A 23,464-nucleotide genomic window follows, 5' to 3' on the forward strand; every position below is an offset into this window, starting at 1 on the left:
AACTGAAGCTCTCCAAGATCAACACAAACGGCAATCCTGCAGACATGCTAACAAAGGTGGTGCCATGCGAGAAACACAAGTTGTGTTCTGACATAGTTGGATTGAATAATATTCGACGGAGACTGGAGGGGGAGATTTGTAGGGTCCATTCTCCATCATCATATTTGACTCCATCATCACATTTGACCCCATCATTACACTTGACCACATCATTACCATTGACCAGTCAAACTACATTATTGCCTTTGACTAGTCAGTCCACATCCAACACTGTAAATAGAGGTGTCAAGCTCAGTTGTAGAGCATCACCAAGAGCAAGAGAGAAAAACAGTAAGGAAAACACTTGAGTGAGATATATGTATTCAGTCTAGGATTGATTTTTTGTAATAATTGAGTGTGAGAGTTGCTCCTCCTATTGTAATTCTGTTCCGGTTATGAATAGAAGACTTTTCCAATCCTAACATATCAGGTTAAGCTGTACTAAAAATTTCACAAATCTAGGTATAAATTGCTTCACGGACATACACGAACACAAAGATGTTGTGAGCAGATTTTTATGAGAAAGAAGCGAGATAATTCTTACGTGTAGATTTTTGATAAGTAATGGATCTTCTAAAATTTTCAACTCTTAAAGTAATAGATCTTAAGTTTAAGAAATTCTTAGTACTAATCAGAAAACCTTTCAATTAAATTAGTTGATGACTTGATATGACCGAACTTTTAAATGGAACACTCCAAAAATTAATGCCAGCAGCTTTATTCCCAGTAAACACCGTGAAAACTGGAAAATTATGTGATCTTTAGCATTACTAAGCGTACTTTCAATATAATTTTAGAACCTATAAATGCTGCAAATACCAATTGCAAACGCTGTTCTCACTTTTTTTGCTTAAATTTTTCTGTTAACATAAATCCCACCCTCAATGCAAACAATGTGAAAGCCATTTGGAAAGAAAGAGGAAGAAGAGAAAAAGTTTCACCGTAATCGTCATTTGAAAATTCTGCAGTCTTCCATCTTGCCATCGGAACCCAAGACCCAAAACATGAAGCACCAACTAAATATGAAAGAGACCAAATATATTCCATAATCATGAGAAGAAATCTACCTTGAGATTTGAGAGAAACAATAGGAACAGAAATAAATTCTCGTTGTTGAGGGAAAATAGAAGAAATACTCGCTCTTTTGCTCAACATTATCCTTGGTAATTCTAATTTGTTAAGCTAAATGCTGTAAACAACTGGTTATCATCGGTTAAAATGCACTTATAAAAGAAAAATCATTGTTACGTATATAAGTTAAATCGAAATTGTAGCGGAAAATACTCGCTTTCCTTTTGTTCCACATTGTTATTCTAACGAACCTCTCATAAATTCACTTAATATAACCATACCTGAAAATGTTTGGGGATATGCAAAGGACACACAAATGCAGATGGTAAAAACAGGGGCAATATGAAAGTAACGGAAACACGAATCTGCGTAGACATGAATTCGGTGAAGAATTTTCTGAGATTAACAGTGAAACAAATAGAAGACGCAGGGTTTTGTTTGAAAGGTGGGAAGTTGCTCTTGTGCTGGGAGACAAACGGACTGAGGGGAAAAAAATCTTAAAGATGGACATGATGATTCGAAGGCTTGTTGTAAAGGGAGAGACAGAGAGAAAGAACAGGGAGGGAGGCGTAAGGGAGAACAGAGAGAGCGAGAGAGAGACAGCACCGGAAACATTAGCGGCTTTAGGCGTTTCTTTAACTGTAGGCCGAAGCGTTTTCTGACTTTTAATTAGTTAATTAAACAATTGTTTTTTAGAACTTTAAATGGCAAAAAATCTAGGAAAAAGATAAATAGGCATCCTGTGCGTAGGGAGCGCCCTGCCACCGGGGCAACAAAAAAGTGTAGAAAGGGAAAAATTAGAATAAGAATTAATTGCAACAAATGAATTAAAAAAAAACTCACCCAAAATGGTAATTCATACAACCAAAATTAATAGTAGGAAATAAAGGACAAAAGGCTCACCTTTTCAATCTCTAAATAAAGTCAAAATCACGATTAGAGTCGGTCCAATCGGTCCGGATAAACAGGAGAGTCTGATCTCCTTGTTCCTGATCTTATTTGCCTTACAGCGGGCCTAAGAGCAAGGAAGTCTCAACTCCCCAATCCCCAGGGTGAAGAGTGAATGAATGCAATCATGGCAGGCATACGAATGTAGTACTGGAAGGCTTTACCCACGACACTTCCTACTCCTACTTTTCATACAAAGAGAATGTATACGTCTTTTGGTTTCTTCAACACGCCTAAAAAATTTATTCTCCAACTCTGTGATGTACTTAATTTAACTTTTTTATTGAGCACCTTTTTTAAAAAAGGTGTTTTGATTAAGTAGATTCAATAGTAGCTACCATCTGGTTGTAGCTCTTTCATAGCTAGGATAGTTATCTACAAAAGCATTCTAGATCAAAGAACATAAGAAAACAGAAAAACCTGCATGTGGAGAGAAATAGAATTAAAAGGAAGTAGTGAACATTGTGTATATGATTTTTTTAATCTTTTTTCTTTCGTCAAATATTTCAAAAGCAAAGGTCTTTTCTTGATATTATCAGGGATAAGAAATTATGCTATATAAACATTTCGTAAACATATTACAATAAATCAAGAAGGGCATTACTTAAAAAGGCACTGGAATATCACTAAGAAAGTCAACATCTATATTATAAAAAATAAAAAATAAAAAATAAAACCAAAAAAAAATATATGCTAGGACAGAAAAGATGTTCAAAACTAAACTACCATTCACCAAACAAATCTGTAATATGATTTCATAACTACTAATCTGATCTGTTATTCATAAACTTCAAAAGTAGGATTTAGAAATAAAACTTTCAAACAATTGGAAGAAAGAGAAAGCATCTGTAATATGATTTCATAACTACTAATCTGATCTGTTATTCATAAACTTCAAAAGTAGGATTTAGAAATAAAACTTTCAAACAATTGGAGGAAAGAGAAAGCATCTGTAATATGATTTCATAACTACTAATCTGATCTGTTATTCATAAACTTCAAAAGTAAGATTTAGAAATAAAACTTTCAAACAATTGGAGGAAAGAGAAAGCATCTGTAATATGATTTCATAACTACTAATCTGATCTGTTATTCATAAACTTCAAAAGTAAGATTTAGAAATAAAACTTTCAAACAATTGGAAGAAAGAGAAAGCACCTGCTTGCGCAATCGAGCGGATTGGTCGTATGCCGTATGAGAACAGCTCTCAGCATATTGCCAGGCCACCTTGCCACCCATGGAATGCCCTAATAACAACATCAGGCCAATCCCAACTCTGCAAGCATTGTGTGATTTTTTTTCTCATGTCCTGGCATCCAATTGGCACAACTTTTCCTTTATACACAAAAGGAAATTTATGGACAAACAAACATGTCTGACATTTTCTTCATGTCCGACAATAGATCTGCACAACTTTCCCTTTCCCTCTAATATTTGCCTCTTTGCTTTTGGTAAGCAGAAATGGAGGGATGGAAGGGCCTGAAACTTGTGTCTCTAGAATCCCACGTCTTTTTTTTTCCGTAAAACTCCAACAGAACCGGTGTTACTAAAAATCCTTCAAGTATAAGTTTGTAATTTATGTATATTCCGTTTAAGAGTAACTGAATCTCACAAATGGCCGATAAGTTAACCAAATGATGCAATGTTGATTCTACAATAAACCTAAAATCAAGCAGCAAATTGAGAGTATAAAACATCAATCAAACATGAAACAACACCTAAAAATCTCAAAAAAAAAAAAAAAAGAGAAAAAGGAGATTTACCTTCGCCCGGGAGTATATTGGGGGTGAATCCCTAATCCTCCATGTAGAAGAATAATGCTTCTCCCTTATCCTCTATATCTGACATTGTGAAAACAGAGAAACTGCCGAAAGCCTAGTTGCGTTCAAGTCTGATTCACTAAGCAGCACCAAAATCTTTCATGTTAAGAACACAATGAAAATTACAAAGTTGAATAGTAATAGATACTACAAGTTGGTTCTGGAATAGCAAAGAGGAAAACAATATGATTTTCTTAAAAAGCATGGACAGATGCAGAAACTAATGAAAGTTGTCATCGTTATTCGTTACCTCATTGTTAATATATACAAATGGAAAACGCAAAGAGGAACTGCATATATATAAAACACGAAATGATAAATGTTGTTTCATACTTACTATAAGAACTATATACTGTGAGCGTAAAACCTGCTGAATGGCTTTGCAATCCATGTGAATGCTGGATCCCTCTTTCCACTGTCTCAGCCTCTGTAAAATTTAAAAAGGTACCAAAATGAAAGCCCAGAATTCTTGAGATTAAAAAAACAAACAAAAAAAGAATCTCCTCACTCTTCAAATGTTAATAAAGAAGGATAAAAATGGTAAAGTTACAGTAGTAATTTTGCTATTTCTCCAAGCAACAAAAGTGTCACAGAGGACAAGCAATTGTAAATTGTACGGGTGTTGTTGGAGTACTGCAAGAGAAACTGGGGAACAGGTATTATTGAGAACTTTGTCAAATTTGAAGGGGAAAAACAAAACAACAGTATGTAAATCACACAAGGCGTTTAAAACGTAAAACTGTTGAATCTTTAAAGGAGAGGCGTTTGGGTTTTGTGAACGTTAATTGAATTGAAAGAAAAGTTGAAGGGAAAATTCAAAAGTGGTGGTAAGAACGGAATCTTTTTTAAAATATGACCAAAAAGATAATTGCAGCTAGTGGTCTAAGCAATATATATGTCGCTAAATCTACAAAAACTTGGAAATCAATAAATCAAACGTACACCAAGAGAAGCAAAATCCGGAACTGTGGGTTTCGTTCGATCATTCTGCTTTCAGCAGCAATGGTAGTGATAGATGTGGGTTGTTTTTTTTAAAGATGAGTTATTCGTTCGCTGGGAGAAAGGCGAGGAAGAGGCGTACGACAATTAAGGGCGCGACTCTTCGGTTTTTTTTTTTTTTTTTTTTTTTTAAATTATTTGGCATAAATTAGGGGAAATAGAGGGAAACGTCCAAAAAATGAGAGAAAAGATAAATAACATTTCTTATTTTTTAGAGCGCCACGTGGTAGGTCTGTGTGTGTATTTTCATTCGTTATCATACATACTAGTAAAATTTAGGAAATTATAGAGCCATATTATGGTTTTCAACTGGATCTAGCATGTATTAGATTTTACTAATTACTTTTGCCCCCGCTTTAAGTTATGACACTATTTATTTTCCCAGAGTCAATTGACTAAATTATAAAGCTAACTTGAATTAGATCAACTTAATATTTTAAATTAAAATTTAGATATTAAAAATACAAAAAGTACTATAAATTGCAATATTAACATAGAATTAATATTTCTAAGCATAAATTATATATGAAGATTAAATTGATTCTTGACGTTTATTTAATGAATTTATTTATTTTTCCTTAATTTCTTCTAAGATTAAGCTTAAATCACCACATTTAGCTAGCATAAACTCTTGTTACATGAAATATTAGGAGTAAAATTAAAACTTAATAAATATATTAAAAGAAGTCTATTTCTATCTATAAATACAAAGATATCACAAATTCATAAAAATGTCAATATTTTTCAAGTTATGATGTTGTCTAATTGTATTATTTTACATAATTTAAAAAATGTTACTTTATAGAGTGTCGAGCCGCTTGTGTTCCTTTGATATTTGATAATTTTTCTACCAAACTTCCTTCTTCATGAATATTTTTTTGTTTAAAAATTATCTAATTAGTAGACTAAAGAACATTAATAATAATGAAGACTTATCAACAATACATGTTTAACGTGCCACTGAATTGTTAATTATGCAGTAAGAAAATATGTAATAAATTATACTTTTTAATTAAAATATTACTACTTTTATATCTTAAGTTTGGACCCAGAGTTAGCACGGGCCTCAGGTAACTAGTGTGTATATACATATATTTGCTGCGGGTTTGTTATATAAGCTTTATTACTTCAAAGTGCTTGAATTTGATTGAGAAAATACAGTCAACATAAAAAGGACTAAGGAAAAGAAAATCCTTCTTTTTCGGGTTGATGTACGCTAATATAGTTATAAACCAAATCTAATGGTCTAATTGAAGGCCGAAAACCAAATCTAATGGTCTGCTTATAAATTAATATTCCTTAATTAAGCTCTCTGAACGGTCCAGAAATTCCAATGCTACTGAGTTCTGTAGAGTATTATCTCCAATATACACTTTGTTCAACATAAAATAATATCACCTTTTTGTGTTTACATAATGGACCAATTTTGTTGATCATATGAATCTGTAAATTGGTAAACAGGGTAATGATGCGGATAAATATAATGATATAACGGGGCTTGCGGCAGTGTCACAAAAGCTGGAGTGTCGGGCTTTTTATCTGAACCAGCTTTTTCGTCTTTCTTGTCGCCACCACCAGCAGGGCCCAAACTCACCAATTCCGCCTGCCCCAAATTCTTCCTGAGCGAACTTGTCAGTGTCACCGCGTCAATCTGTTCACCCACGACTTCTAACTGGTTCTTTTCATCCCCATGCATTGCTGCTGATTCTACCCCTATGTAAAATAAAGTACATCATCAATTTCAATTTCAATTAAGTTTCACAAGATTTTGATTGGGATTATTAAAAATCAAGAATTGAAAGGAAAATTTAATAGTACCTGGCTGAGAAACAGCAATCTTGAAGGCCTTGGACCGACATTTATGATCATTTCCGTTCAAGGATAATTTGATAACCACCTTTTGCTGCCCAATTTAAGAGCACATTTGTCAGTATAATCAAAAGCGAATTATAGTACTGCAAGGATAAGCAGGGGTTTGGACATAAAAATGTATAATATTTTAATTTAAGTAGGCATTTGAAGCTAAGTTGAAAGAAGATACTTGAAAATTAAACTTATGTTTAGGCATGTATTTCACTCGAAAAAAGTTGATATTTTATGAATGAAAAGGTTTTTTTTTTCACTTGAAAAACCGGTTAAACAAAACTCAACTTCAAAAAAAAAAAAAATTCAAAACTTTAAACATCCTTACCTTCATTTTATGGGCTGTGATGCTTAAAGGAAAATAAATCAGGGGAAGAGAGAGTAGAGAGGTTTGTAATTTTCGAAGTGTTGGAAAGTTGTAGTGGAGAATATGTACATTCTGGAAGTATTTATAGATAACTCAATCATTTTGATGTATGATTAGAAGATTTTTGGATTTCAGAGAAGTCAACAAGTCAGTCTTCCTTTTTAATTTATTAACAAGTCATGTTACGAATTGAAAGAGTCCTTGTCATTACGAGTGAGAACAGACACCATATAGGAAAGTGTCTTAGAGAGGGCAAACTGAAGCAGTTCGTTAAATCAAAATATTAATTTCCTAAATTAACAATCATCTATCTTCGTTATACGCGTCTAAGTGTTTTTTTCCATTGTTAAATCTAATTTTACTTTTGTTTTTAAACTATTATATTAGTGCTCCTTTTTAATGGAGGATATCACTTGTTCATTTTTATTTTTATTTTGTTTTTTTCCCTTCATATTTCCCTTCAGACGTTGCAAAAACTTTTCCTGTTCACTATCGGTCGAAAGTTTCTGAAAATTGCATTCACAAAGTATAATAAAGCGGCGCCAAAATTGTCTGTGTGTAATATGATTTATTCCGTCATCAAGCTCTTATATTGCAATAAAAGAAGGCATTATTGTGATGAGGTTTGTTTTTTGTACCCGTTTGGCCCCATTCTTAAGGACACTCTTTATATTTTGCTCCAGGTTCAATTTCGTCTTTGAAAGTAGTTTAATAATTTTTTCGTTTTGCAGACAAATTTGGCTTACTGAACAAATGAGGAGTAAAATTAAAATAATGGTCTTAAAAGCAAAAGGTGTTATGAAATAATAACTTTAAAGTAAATATATGAAAGAAATATGTAGAGAGAATATGTAGAGAGATATCAGATTATATTACTTCTGCTCTTTCAACATTGCATCTGTGCATCCTATTTATAGGAGCAACAGGACATGGGATATTTTGGGATATTTATGGGATATTTTGAGATATTTCCAAATAATGGATATCCACTAATATTGGGATATTTATAACACTCCCCCTTGGATGTCCATTAATAGATGATGTACCTCGTTAAAACCTTATTAAAAAAAAACCCCTGTGGGAAAAAATCTTAATGAAGGAAAAAGAGTGCACATATCTAGAAATACGCTTTGAGAGCTGCCTCATTAAAAACCTTACCAAGAAAACCCAATGGGACAAAACTTGGTTAAGGAAAAAAAGAGTACAACGCGTATTTCACTCCCCCTGACGAAGACCAAGATTCAGATGTCGGAGTCTTCGCATTCCAATCTTGAATATCATCTTCTCAAGAGTTGAAGTTGGCAAAGATTTAGTGAACAAATCTGCAGGATTGTCACTTGAACGGATTTGTTGCACATCAATATCACCATTCTTCTGGAGATCATGTGTGAAAAATAACTTTGGTGAAATGTGCTTTGTTCTATCTCCTTTTATGAAACCTCCTTTTAATTGAGCTATGCATGCAGCATTATCTTCATATAATACTGTGGGTATTTTTGTATCACACTTCAAGCCACATCTTTCTCTGATGAAATGTATCACTGATCTCAACCACACACATTCTCTACTTGCTTCATGAATAGCGATTATCTCAGCATGATTTGAAGAAGTAGCAACAATGGACTGCTTGGTCGATCGCCATGATATAGCAGTACCTCCGCATGTAAACAGATAGCCCGTTTGAGATCGAGCTTTATGTGGATCAGATAAATAACCTGCATCTGCATAACCAACAAGATCTGTACTACCTTTGTTAGTATAAAACAGACCTATATCGCTAGTTCCCTTCAGATATCGCAATATATGCTTAATCCCGTTCCAATGCCTCCGTGTAGGAGAAGAGTTATATCTTGCTAGCAAATTAACAGAAAATGCTATGTCAGGTCTTGTAGCATTAGCAAGATACATAAGTGCACCTATTGCGCTAAGATATGGTACTTCAGGACCAAGTAGCTCTTCGTTTTCTTCCTGAGGTCGGAACGGATCTTTGCTCACTTCAAGTGAGCGAACAACCATAGGAGTACTTAAAGGATGCGAATTGTCCATGTAAAACTGATTTAAAACTTTCTCAGTATAGGCAGATTGATGGATAAAGATCCCTTTTGCGAAATGTTCAACTTGCAGACCAAGACAGAGTTTTGTCTTTCCGAGATCTTTCATCTCAAATTCTTTCTTCAAATATTCAATCGCCTTTTGGAGCTCTTCTGGAGTTCCAATGAGGTTTATGTCATCAACATAAACATCAAGTATTATGAACCCTGATTTTGTTTTCTTAATAAAAACACATGGACAAATGGCATCATTTATATATCCTTCATTTATCAAGTACTCACTTAGGCGATTATACCACATACGCCCTGATTGTTTTAAACCATATAATGATCTTTGTAATCTGATTGAATACATTTCCCGAGACTTTAAACCAAATGCTTCAGGCATTTTATATCCTTCAGGAATTTTCATATAAATTTCATCAAGTAAGCCACATAGGCCGTGACAGCATCCATCAGTATAAATAATGTGACATCTTCTGTTGTTTGGACTGCTGGCCCAATAAACATTACGTCTACCAAGATGCATCATTTTACTTGGTAATTATTCTACGTCAACATGCTTTAAGAGACGTAGAAATCAAATCCTCACAACCTTATACAATATTGCGCGCTATATTGTATATTGTCGAGAAGATATCATGTTGTATCGATTCGCAATTCGACATAACTTACTGAGATCTCATCACTTCATTATTTTCAGGTACCTGAACCTCCCATAAGGTTTATGAAGTGTTATGTCGTAGCTCTTCAAGAGCACATTGCCTCCTTATTATGATCATTTGTTCCTCCCTTTTTCAAGGATTATTATATTTGGAACCGATTGGTCTACCATGCTCCATGCACGTTGTAGACTTTGTCCTTCAGGGACATTAAGAGTATATTTTGCAGATGAAATATGAAATAGTTGAGTCAGGAGGCATCCAATGCCAAACCAACTTAGATATAAACCAGCATTATCAAGATGATTGTCTTGATTACATATTCTGAAAATTGTGCTTCCAACTCAATTATTTTGAGCAAGCAACTTTGTAAATGTCAAACTGCCAGTTGACAATAAACATACATGTGACCGTCTCATAGATGCATCTATTTAAGACATCACATTGCAGGTGAAGGGGCCCACACTCACCTTTTATATTTTTCAGAATTTTGGGGATTCAGTCCCAACATTAGCTGGTGTAATCAACTTATCATGAGAACAAGCAACACAAACAAATTCTTGAAGAATCTTCTAGTTCTTCAATATGTTTTTAATACTCAATTAGCACATCAGATTTAAATCAGGACGATCAAAATGGTCTTGTCAACTGATAAAATTATCTGTACCCGTAAACTTCAAGTTTACTATGACGAGTGTTATTTCTTTTAATAAACTTCTGGTTTACTGTTGCATGAAATTTTATGTCAAAACTTCTGGTTTATTGTGACATGCGATCTCATCATGCTCGGGTAACGCTTTTACACACGCGACCCTACCCGTAATAAGTTGGAGATATTCAATCTTCCAATCATCTGTAGTCTCAATATGATGACCATTTTTCTAGCTAGTAAACTTCAGGTTTACTATAATTTATTTTCCGATCGAAATAATTATGATCTGAGATGAATGGTACTATCATATATAAGCTCTTCGAGAGACATTAATTTGTTCACCATAATCATATATTATTTGGACACTGCTAGTGTCATGATACATGTAAATAAATAATTAGCTCTTCTGGAGCCTTTGATCATTAATTTCTATTACAAAAAATTGTATTAATATTTCCCCTTTTTCTACGCAAGTAAGAAAAGTATTTCTCATCTTTGAATATAGCATGCATTGTTCCACTATCAATTACACAAATATATTCATGATTGGTCATTGATCCAAATAATATTTGAGGATTTTCCATATATTCTTCAAAACGAAAGAATAGGCAAAGTAAACACCGAAGTAGATATTTTGATTAGACAAAGTATTACACACACTTTATTACATATATATGGAAACATAACCACAATAGCTAATACAAACGACATGTATGAAATATCTAAGTTAATACAGATCCATCACCGATCAGATGATCTATTTTTCCTTCAGGGAATTCAAAGAAATCTGCCACATCTAGATGCATAGGCTCAACATTATCTTCAGAAATAAAATTTGCTTCGGCTTCCTTTTCTGCCCTTTTGAGGGAGGCTTGATATAACTCAACAAGGTGCTTTGGCGTACGACAGGTACGTGACCAGTGCCCTTTTCCTCCACATCGGAAGCAATTATTTTCTGAATTTTTCTTTTGCACAACTTCATGATTTTCATCCTTCCTTTTACACTGCTGGTGGTCAAGGGTATTATATGGTGCAAAACGAGAATCATGATTAAAATCCCTTCCTCGACCACGACCATGACCACGACTGGGGCCACGACCTCTTCCACGCCTAGAATGGCGAAAATTTGCCTCATTCACTTCAGGGAATGGGGCAGTACCAGTGGGTCGGCTTTCATGATTTTTCATCAGTAATTCATTATGTTGTTCAGCCACTAGAAGATGTGAGATTAAATCAGAATATTTTTTGAACTTCATCTCTCGGTATTGCTGCTGCAGGAGCATACTCGAGGCAGGAAAAGTGGAGAATGTTTTCTCCAGCATATCAAGATCAGTAATATTTTCACCACATAATTTCAATTGAGAAATAATTTTAAACATAGTAGAATTGTATGCCTTAACAGATTTAAAATCTTGGAACCTTAAATGGAGCCAATCAAAACGTGCTTGTGGAAGTATGACCATCTTCAGGTGATCATATCTATCTTTCAGATCATTCCACAGCGTAAGAGGATTTTTAACCGTGAGATATTCCATTTTTAAATTCTCATCAAGATGATGGCGGAGGAATATCATTGCCTTAGCACGGTTTTGGTTTGATGCCTCATTTTTATCTTTGATGGTGTCTTCCAGACCCATCGCATTAAGGTGAATCTCGGCATCAAGAATCCAAGACATATAGGTATTGCCGGATATATCTAAGGCTACAAATTCACGTCTAGAAAGATTTGCGATTAGTAATGGAAAACAAAGAAATCAATACCTTCGAGGCTTGTAAAGTATTTGCTCGTGATGACAGAGTCTCGTGCTGATAACGTGTTATAAAATAAAGACTATGAAGTAAATACACAGAAGAAATATGTAGAGAGAATATGTAGAGAGATATCAGATTATATTACTTCTGCTCTTTCAACATTGCATCTGTGCATCCTATTTATAGGAGCAACAGGACATGGGATATTTTGGGATATTTATGGGATATTTTGAGATATTTCCAAATAATGGATATCCACTAATATTGGGATATTTATAACAAAAGGCCATTTGTGTAATGCCTCATTATTTCATACACGGAATGGCTCACCGCTGACATATAAAGATGTCTCATTAACTCGTTTATTTTACTAGGAGTAATATTGTAAAGACTTGTGAAACACGAAAAAGTAACGTTGCTTTTGCTCTAGTTATTGACCAAGTAAACCAACTGATAACGTCCAAATACACTCCTCAAAGAGAAAGTGTACACGGTCGTATGCAATATATTTACCCAACTATGAGTCGGGGTCGATCCCACAGGGAACAATATGCTAGGCGATTAAGTAAGTAAGGAACTTTCACCAACTAAGCTAAAGCCAAACGATAAATGATATTTAGGTTTTTTGGAGAAAATTATGACTAATGCGGAAATGTAAACTAACCTAGAAAGCGAGTAAAATGATCAATGGCCACAAGTTTGGATAATAGGAGATTACACTCAAGTAACGATCCAATGTATTTCACGATTTTACAACTAAGAGCGGGTTTATGTTAATAGATAATGATTTCTAAAATCTCATTGAAAGTCTTCCAACCAAATCAATGAATTTCACTCTAAGCTTTTCCAAGCCTTAGAGTGTGATATTAGGCACAATCAATTTAACCTCAAGTAACTATCCTCTTCCAAGCTCAAGTTATTAGATGAGTTTAATGACCCAAATTCTTGTTAATTAATCTTTCTCAACCTAGATTTCCTCTTCCAAGCTCAATCTAAGTAAATGGGTGAGTCCTAGGGTTAGCCAATCCCTTTGGAAACATTCAAGAACGAGATTAATTAAATCAACAAAGACCCACTTCAATAGCAATAAGAATCATTCAATACATAAGCATAACAAGAGTTTCAAACCAAACTTTAATCAAGAATACTTTCATAAACGAGATTCAAGTTATGGAATAGAAAGCTACACACTTAGATATACAATACAAAGCAAGGAATTGAAGAAATGAATTAAAGGTTTAAGAAATATTCAACCAAATCTTCAAATCTTCAACCCCAAAGTGTGATGTAAAAACTAGTCTCCAAACTTGATGAAAAACTGCCAAAGATAAATATTACAAACCCTAAAAGAGTATTTATATCATTCCAAAAAACGGGAACAAAATCTGGATCAAAATACCCTCTTGCACAACATGCTGCACCACATGCTATTCTCATGTTCAACATGCTAATCGCATGTGGTGCCAAAACCGTAGCATGTGGTGACAATTTTCTCTGTCACCACATGCTGCACCACATGCTGCTCGCATGTTGCACATGCTGCGCCATATGTTATACTCTGCGTGTAGCATATGGTGCCAGAAAGTATGAATTTGTTCTATTTTTGCTCTATTTTGGTCCGTTTTGCTCTCCGGGCATCTTTTCCTACAAAACAACATAAAAACACAAAAAGTAACAACAAAAGTGCTTAAGGAGTCACAAAAGCTTAAGGAATTAGCGTCGAATATCGCGTAATTTCACGACTCATCACCAACCATGCACCAAGTCATCAATTTAAAATATTATAGGAAGTTTCTTGTGCAATCTTGTCCAATTTGTTGTTCTTTGACTAAATGCACTTTCCGAAGCCACGGTTGATATTTAAACCGTAAGAATATCTCGAGTCATTCTTAAAAGTATCGGATGACTTATTTTGTATTTTTCTTCCACCATGCTAAGACGTCCAAATCATCTAGTTGATTGATATCCACATTTCGCTGCATCAAATAAAGGTGAAATTCATCAAAGTTTGCATTACGAAAAGGAGTTGGATGTGAATGTAAAACTTTTAGCATCGACAACCCCGACAAGCCCTTTTTGCTACTTTGAGAAGTACTGGGGCGTGGAGCAACGGGTGTAGCACTTTCTTCCAAAGTAGAATAATGAGTAAAAGCTTTTCTAAATTCGGCATCAACCGCGAGCTCGGCGTCAATTAAAGATAGTTTAACTCCTTCAGAAATTTCTAAATATTTATAAATTTGTCTAACCAATCCTCTAGTATAAGACATTTTAAAACAAGGATTTAAAAGATAACCCAATATAAATAAAGTTGGGATGGGAAAAAAAATACTTCTTAAATTTTGTCATCATAGAAAAAATAGCCGCTTGATAACCGGATTTATTTTATACTCATATAAAACTCTAGCTATTTCCGTTAAGTAAGCTAAAATCTCGGTTACCGTGGGATAGAATTGTCTAGAAAAATCAAGGGTTGCATTATAATTTTTTTATAAAAGTTCAATACATTCCTTAGCATCTTCCCAATCGTTATTATTTATCCACTCATCACTTTCCGTATTGTGATGGTTGTGAACTCATTGTATGAGAATCCTATAATGATATGCTTGTTGTAACATAATGTAAGTGTAGTTCACCTAGTGTCATGAACTTCTACTTGAGTTTTCCTAGGTCTAAGGTTATTTTGCAAACAAGAATTCTTAAAATCTCTCATTTTTTGCTTATTAGCATTACAAAAAAGAAAAGCAACCGCATTTCTAACCCTTTAAATAAAATCTTCAAAATAGTCAAGACCATCTCTAACAATCAAGTCTAAAATGTGACAACTACATTTCACATGAAAAATATTTTCTAGTGAAGGGTTTAATTCCCTTTTCAAAAGACCAACCGTCTTTGTATTATTAGAAGCATTATCTAAAGCAATACAAAGTGTTTTTATATAAATGTTAAAAAAAATCATAATAGTTGACATTAAATCCGCTAAAATTTTTCCGTCATGACGACCTTTCCCTTCATCATATAAAAAAGCTATAATTCTTTTTTGCATCACCCAATTATCATCAACCCAGTGACATGTAATAACAAAAAAATATAACTTGTTAAGACTAAGACCAATATCAGTGGTAAGAGAAACACTACAATTTAAAAAATTAAATACATGGCGCAAATAAAATCTATATTTTTTTATATAAATCAATAATATTTGATCTACAAGTACTTCTACGAATACTCTCAAACAACGGATGATAACAACGTTGAATATAAGTAACAAAACCCAAACTCGAAGGAAAGAAAAATGGTAAAGCATCAAAAGCAACCATTTTAACTATTTCTATACGATCTTTTTTCTTGTCATAACTAAAACTTTTACCGGTTCGTGGGTCTATTGTTTGTTGAATACCCCCCACATTTGAACCCATTTACTCTCCTCAAACATCCTTATGTCTAGTTCTCATATGATTCGTTAGTGACCCCGTTCCACCATCCTTACTAGTTTATTGCTTGAAACTAAAAAATTTTCCACATATATTACATATAGCTAATTGTCTTTCCTCATCCTTAGTCATAAATTTTCAAATTCTAGAGGTTGACTTATGAAATTTTGCCGGTTTGTCTTGTATATGTGATTGTGAAGGATGTGTATCTCCTACGGGATTTTCGGGGGCTTGCGTTTCATCATCATCATCATCAATTTCATTAAAAGTGCTGGTATAGTTCCATTACCTCATGATCTAAAAGTGGATTACTTCTATCAATATTAATACCTAAATTAGGTGTTTCGTTCACAAATGTTTCTTTCATAAACACATCCCTACCACTACCACTACTAACGCCACCACGTCTCACTCTCTTCGACATTATTAAATAGCAATAATTTAAATAACACGCAAATAAATCACAAGAAAATAAATTGCAACAAATTAAATTGCGTAAATTAAATAGCAGAAAATAAAGATAGAGTTGGAACGAAGGTACCAAATTGCCGGACTAATTTCCACCAAAGTGAAGGCGGCTAGAATTGCAAATCCACCAAAGCTTTGGAGTTACTTCGGATTGTTGCAATCATCAACTCCACCAACAATTTTTTTTTATAATTGCAAAATATAAAATTGAAACTAGAATAAAACTTTATAGTATTTAATTGAGAGAAATTTAAAGTGGCTAATTGTTGCAAAGTAGCTATAATTGAGAGAAAGAGAAGAGTGATTTGGTGTGGATGAAAATACAATGGAGAGGAGTTTATATAGTGATGGGGATGGGTTAAAGTGTATAAAAAAAATTGGGGGAGTTGGGGAACCAAGGGAGGCCAAAATGACCGTTTTTAGCCGTTGCCAACGGCCATCTTTGCAAAATGGACCGTTGTCCAACGGTCCAGTCGGTGCAACATTTTATTATTTTTTTACCGGTTTTAACCAAGCGAATCCGGTTAATAGGTCACAATTTTTGAAAACCGGCCCGGTAATTAACCCCAGTAGACCGGCGACCGATAAACCGATCCACCGGGTCCGGTTACAGAACCGGTTAAACCGGGTCCGCTTACCCGTTGATAGGCTTAACGTACGTCCAAAACAAAATTTTAACAATCTAGTTATCCAACTTGGACAGTAGAAAATATTATTATATGCAATAATAACTAATGCAATGTGATTAGGAAGAGAAAAGCAATGGCTGATAGCATGTTTGCCAAACCTCTTAAATTATCTTATTTTGATTTTTTTTTTTTTGAAAAGTTCTTTTTAAAAAAGTATTTTTTGTGAGAAACAGTTTCGTTCGGCTAATTAATTTTAAAAACACTTTTGAGCAGCAATTAGCGTTTCGCCAAGTTTTTAAAAAGTGATTTTAAGTATATTTTTTTCAAAAGTGCTTCTTAAAAAAGTGCTTCTGAGGATTTTTTTTTTTTTTTTTTTTTTTAGCTTTTGAAAAACTGCTTCTGTTACTCCCCAAAAATACTTATTTTTTTCAAAAACTTGGCGAAACACCTCACTTTTTTTTAAAATAAGTATTTTTGGAGAAAAATAAGCTTGACAAAACAAGCTATAAGCAAGGGAAATCAGTTATGCTAAGCAATCGCTAATCGTTAAATTAAGTCCACAAGTTTGTCAGATCGCGGCATGGTCAAGCTTAATAAAATATTGCTCCACTTATTTCCTCCTCGTCCATATTAGTTGTGTGAAACATTATGTAATTTATTTGGATTTAGGTTATATACTAGCAATACATGCCCGTGCAACATGTCTATTCACTTTAATTAGTCAGTTTTTAAGGTTTATATTTTGAAAATAACTTTTAAAAACATTCTAATTGTTATTATATATACAAAATGTATTTTATGTATTATCACTTTAGTTGTAATTAAAAGTCTTTGAGATGGAAAGAGTCGGACTTTTTTATCATTATCATGACAATGAAAGTGGTTCATTGATGCAAAAGAAAATTAGTAAGAATACGAGGGAAAATTAATATTTTGATTTTAAATTTTTTCTTTTTAATTCTTTAATATTTTATATGTATACCGATAGGTTGATATCCATTTCAATTAAGTAACTATTCAGATTCAAACATAAAAATCATTTTGTTGTACACTTTGGATTAAAATATTTTTGTTAAATTAATTAAAAAATATATTATAATTTTTTGTATTAATTGTTACAAAGAAATCAAAATTAGAAAGATATATGTTATATCATTAATCACCAAATTTTAATTCTGAAATGAAAATATAAAGTAATACATTTTATAAATGTAAAGAAACAATAATCAGAGACTGCAAAGGAGAGTAAATAAGTAAAGTATTGACAATAAAGGAAAACGGGGACAAATGTCACTCCCTCCCTTTACTTTTACTTGTCAATGTTAACATATCAAGGAAAAAAAATTCTTCTTCTTATTTTATCCTTCACATTAATTATTCATTTTCAAATCATTTTCTGAGGCTATTGAGACTATATACCAATAAATATGGATTTTATGATAAAATATATACTTGATTTATTAATTTTCAAAGAACGTGAAAAGTCAAAAGTGAACAAGTTATGTGTAGGAGCATTAAAATAACTTTTGGTGCAAATTTGCAATGTTATTGTTCGTCCTCTGTTCACGTTTAAAGTATTGACAAAGAAGGAAAATGAGGATAATAGAAATAGAAAAGAAGATCAATATAGAATAGAAAATAGACATATATTTTAAGTAATGTGGCCAAGTAATATGGACGAAGGGAGTACTTCATTTTTATTAATTCTTAAAGAACGTAAAAAGTCAAGTATAGTAATGTGGCCAAGTAATATGGGACGGAAGGAGTACTTCATTTATTAATTCTTAAAAAACGTGAAAAGTAAAAAATGAACAAATAAAAGTGCACGGAGGAAATAAATATGTGTCGGAAAATTAAATTAGAAGTGCACGTGTATACATGAAAAGAGAATAAATATTCAGTACTATGACATATATCCACGTGAGATTTATTAATTGTCAAAGAATGTGAAAAGTAAAAAATGAACAAATTAAAGTGCACGGAGGAAATAAATTTGTGTAGGAAATTAAAATTGAATTGCATATGTCTATACATGAAAAGAGAATAAATATTTAGCTAGAACACGAAAATCAAAAGTGAACAAGTAAAAGTGCATGAAGGAAATAAATGTGTCGGGGAATTAAATATAAAGTGCATACGTCTATACATGAGAAGAGAATTAAATATTAAGTATTATGACACATGTCTACGTTAATATGGACGAAGGGAGCACTTCATTTTTATTAATTCTTAAAGAACGTGAAAAGTCAAGTATAGTAATGTGGCCAAGTAATATGGGACGGAAAGAGTACTTCATTTATTAATTCTTAAATAACGTGAAAAGTCAAAATAAACAAGTAAAAGTGCACGGAGGAAATAAATATGTGTCGGAGAATTAAAATAGAAGTCCACACGTGTATACATGAGAAGAGAATAAATATTTAGTACTATGACATATATTCACGTGAGATTTATTAATTCTCAAAGAATGTGAAAAGTCAAAAGTGAACAAATTAAAGTACATGGAGGAAATAAATTTGTGTAGGAGAATTAAAATTGAACTGCATATGTCTATACATGAGAAGAGAATAAATATTCAGCTAGAACACGAAAACTCAAAAGTGAACAAGTAAAAGTGCATGAAGGAAATAAATGTGTCGGAGAATTAAGTTTAAAGTGCATACGTCTATACATGATAAGAGAATACATATTAAGTACTATGACACATGTCTACATGGGATGTAAAAATAGTTGGATAAAGTGTACAAATTATATAGCTCATGGTACAAGAATTTAATGCGGGTATAATTCATGAAGCAGTGGGTACAAGGAGGGACTGTTGTGTTCGTCCCTCCATGACACTTATTATTTTTCAGTACTATGGCATATATCCACGTGGAATTTATTAATTCTCAAATAATGTGAAAAGTCAAAAGTGAACAAAGTAAAGTGTATGGAGGAAATAAATTTGTGTAGGAGAATTAAAATTGAACTGCATATGTCTATACATGATAAGAGAATAAATATTCAGCTAAAACACGAAAAGCTAAAAGTGAACAAATAAAAGTGCACGAAGGAAATAAATGTATCGGAGAATTAAATTTAAAGTGCATACGTCTGTTGACACCCAATTTTGTCCCGCTTTCCTTCCAAAAAATATTTATTGGTATTTCTAATATTTTCAGTAGCTTAGGAATAGTCATTTATACTTTACCGCAATTTTAATTAGCCTTCTATTAATACCGCCGTTTATTATCCAATTATAGCCATTGTCTATTATCGTTATTATTATTATTATTATTATTATTATTATTATTATTATTATTATTATTATATTTGCCATTATTTATTTTCTATTTACCGTCTTATGCACACATGCGTCGCATTTTATTTTACGCAATTAAGCAAAGTATTTACTTACTGTTAAACTTTAAAATATTATCGCACGGCTATTACGACATCGTATAATTTTATTTGAGTAATAATAAATATATTTTATAGTAAATAATATTTTAGCACACGTTAATATATAATTAATGGAAGAAGATCTTTTATTTAAATTTAGAAGCTCAAATCCGAACCCAATCAACCACCAACATATTTCGGACCAGCCCAAAAAACAATTGACCCAGCCCATATTTTAAACCCAGCAACCCGACCAGCCCACACTTTAAATTCATCAACCCATACCCGGCCCACTACCTAAGCCTACCGACCCGACCCATTTTCTTTAATCTATTCAACCTAAACCCTAAAGAGAACAGATCCGCCTCCTCTTCTCTCTTCACCCGCTTTCTCTCTATCTCTCCGACGCAAAATAGTAAATTCGCAGGGGAGCTTTCGCGAATACAGGCCATGCATGGCCATTTGAGGGAAAGAAGTTAATGACCCCGTCCTTCACCCTTCAGATTTCCAGCCGTTTGAAGGGTTTGTTTTTGTCTCTTCCCCTCCCCTCTGCGTTTGATCTGAAACCACCTCAATGATTTTTGTCTATTCGTGAACCCAAATCGTTTTCTTTATCAGCTCCTTTTCATTTTCGGGTACCAAAATTTGAATGGATTTTTGTCCCCTTGTCTCTTTTCTGATCGGGGTTGAAATATCCACTAAAATCCAAACATTTGGAGCGGGGAGTGGAGTGTTCTTGACCAGAAATCCCGCCCATTTTTTTAACCTCAGGAAACCCTAGATGTTTCCTACAAATAATCGCTTTCTTGAGTCATTTAGGAGAAGTTTCTAGCCGCCCAAAATTCCCTTAGGAAATATTAGTTTTTCAGCAGTCACAATAGTTCTTGATATTGATCCCAAAATACTAAATATTTTTTATCTTCTCTTGCTCTATTACTGTTTCGAATCCGGGTGCGTGCAAACTCGGAGATTGTAGTGTTCGAGTGTGTATCGGAGACCCCGCACCCAGTTCGCTGCACTTGAAGAAGGTGCGCAATTCTCCCGTCCTTTCTATTTTTTTTGTATTTTTCTTGAGTTATTATGTTTAGTTCATTATTAGAGTGTGTTAGCTTAACAGAAAGACCTGTGTGTATTCTGGTATATTTTTTACTTAGACAGTCTGGTATGATTAGTGACTGAATATGTTTTGCTGGTAGTTAAATAATGTGCATGCATGCTAGTTTAATTTGATTTTTTGCCTAAATTTGCCCCCTGTGTATGTTTTTTTTTTGGTAAAGTAATAAAATTCATTAGTAAAACATCAAGGAGATGCAAGGTTACAGATGGGAAAAGCTGACAGACGCCCCCTGTGTATGTTGTAGTGCCCATACTTGACTAGACTGTCCTATTTTTAGTGAAACTGAATCTATTTGTTGCATCTTGGTTTTAAAAAAAAATAAAATTAAAAGTAGCATGAACCCCTTCTCAGAATTGAAATGTTGTTTGAAGTTGAACTTGTATATTCTGTTTTAGTTCTTGCTTAGTTATAAGTTGGTTACTGATGTGCCTAGTTGACTGTGTATATGTGAAGTATGAGTGTTATGGTTTTGTTTAATTTCATAAGAATAGGATTATATTACCTTGCGTTTAGTTTTGCAACAGTTTCCATAACCCTACATGCCTAAAAATGGTTAAAATCAGCATGTGTAGTTTCTATTTAAGTGTTTGGTTAAGCATTTGTTTCAAGATTTGCAACAGTGAGAGTGATGTCTCCTCCCATGATGTTTAGTGTTGTTCCTTTCCTCATTTATTGGTTTGTAGATTCTGGTTTGGTCTTATTTTGAGTCTAAACTGTAGAGAAGCTGTTATTACCTTTTAAAAATCTGCATCAATTAAACTGAAAACTATTTACCTCTTTAATTCAAGAAGATGAGTGTTTGAGCATGAATCTGTCTCTGTATGTAACTGTTTTGTGTTAGCTTTTAGGTTCTGAATATCGTGTATATCACTTGTATTCTGTCTCTTAAACTGTTGCCTGTCCTTTCTAAGTATGTCGTGACATGATAAGTAGATAGAACGAGGTTTATTGTAAGTTTACATAGTTTTTTTTTTTTGCTTAAATACAAGCTGTGTATATCCTTCAGTTATAGTCGTAATTGGACCAGATCTGTAAGGCCTGTCGTGTTTCTGCTTGTTCAATCTTGTGATTCTTATATTGCAAGTGTATTGTGTTCGATTATGTATATGTATGTATATGACCAGTATACCGTAGTTAATACATTTATGGGGAGATTAGTTGGTCATTATGGATTAAGCTTGAACCCTCCCCGGTGTTAGTCATGCGTGGGATTCATGAAATCCCTTGGAACTTGTGCAACATCGGGAAGATGGGGGCAAAAGCTTTCCAATATTAACCTTCTAAGTATCCTTATGAATGTGTATATACGAAGTATCCTTCAATATACATTAATGTATACATAAATCATTTGTTTGTCTCGAGTGGTGAAATTGCTCTATTAATTTGGCATGTCAAGGTTCTGTTCTTGTTTGTTATTTACGTGATATTTTTTATTTGTTTCGGCTATTTGCTTTCTCTTTTATTTGAAGAAGAGGTCTTGTAAATCTTCACTTTACTAATTCTTTTCTTGCGTTTTTATGCATGACCCTCGTGTACGAGTCCAAGGGACTCGTCTTCTTCCGCATTTGGGGCTGGGCTAAAAGCCCAACGTGATCTCTCTCTTGTGTCAGCCCTGTCCGCAGCATAAAAAAAAGGGATTCTGGGCCAAAGCCCAATGGCCGAAACAGTTCGCAGCAATTGGCCTAAAAAAATGGGCCTATCCATTCAATTATTTTCTGTCCCCCTCTACTTTATTTTCTGTTGTGTATTTTCGATTTGTATTGTATAACTAACACTTAACATTGTTTTGTTTTCTTAGCTTAGATGAATCCTAGCGGACTAGTGGGGACAGTTTTAGTAATAATGGGTAGTTAATTTAAAGGAGAAACCAACAATTAATTCCATAGGTTTCATTCTTTTTTTTGTTAAAATTATTTATAATATCTATAATATTTACTTTCACTAGAACAATTGATTTTCAATAACGAGAACACATACTTTGAATTAAAGGATTACTTTTTGTTTCTTTATCATCTTAGAAATTTAAAATGTCGCGGATATGCAAATATGAGTTTAAGTATTGTTTATAAACAAATTCTTCAAGTTTGATTTAATCATGCATGTTTTTTTTTTAAAATTGAGCATAGATAAATAAAAAATAATAAACAAAAAAAGGGAAAAGGAAATTCACGCCCCTTTGTGTATCATAAAAATCCAAATTTTTGACATAGT

At 33.4% G+C, this 23,464-nt stretch overlaps 1 protein-coding gene and 1 long non-coding RNA gene across 3 annotated transcripts; both read right to left on the minus strand.

The window, feature by feature from the left end:
* Positions 1-462: 462 nt before the first annotated feature.
* Positions 463-5,188, minus strand: LOC132619329 (uncharacterized). 2 transcript variants are annotated; one of them, XR_009574688.1, is made up of 4 exons: positions 4,821-5,188; positions 4,216-4,305; positions 3,822-3,957; positions 463-3,720 (listed from the first exon to the last, which is right to left on the minus strand). It is a non-coding gene; the product is annotated as an uncharacterized LOC132619329 (long non-coding RNA). The 2 variants fall into 2 exon arrangements; XR_009574687.1 differs by having other exon boundaries at positions 3,822-3,974.
* Positions 5,189-6,182: 994 nt separating this feature from the next.
* On the minus strand, positions 6,183-7,216 carry LOC132619232 (uncharacterized). The gene is made up of 3 exons (XM_060334175.1): positions 7,069-7,216; positions 6,696-6,780; positions 6,183-6,590 (listed from the first exon to the last, which is right to left on the minus strand). The coding sequence occupies exons 1-3, from the start codon at positions 7,072-7,074 to the stop codon at positions 6,286-6,288; spliced, it is 396 nt and encodes a 131-aa protein (XP_060190158.1). The 5' UTR covers positions 7,075-7,216; the 3' UTR covers positions 6,183-6,285.
* Positions 7,217-23,464: the final 16,248 nt, after the last annotated feature.

Source organism: Lycium barbarum, chromosome 11 (assembly GCF_019175385.1).
Source record: "Lycium barbarum isolate Lr01 chromosome 11, ASM1917538v2, whole genome shotgun sequence".
In the NCBI taxonomy this organism is placed as follows: domain Eukaryota; kingdom Viridiplantae; phylum Streptophyta; class Magnoliopsida; order Solanales; family Solanaceae; genus Lycium; species Lycium barbarum.

What these genes read in the sequence shown, in the direction of transcription:
- LOC132619232 (XM_060334175.1), bottom strand. An exon ending in GATTGCTGTTTCTCAGCCAG is followed by an intron (nt 6,591 to 6,695) that starts GTACTATTAAAT and finishes TATTTTACATAG; the next exon opens with GGGTAGAATCAGCAGCAATG.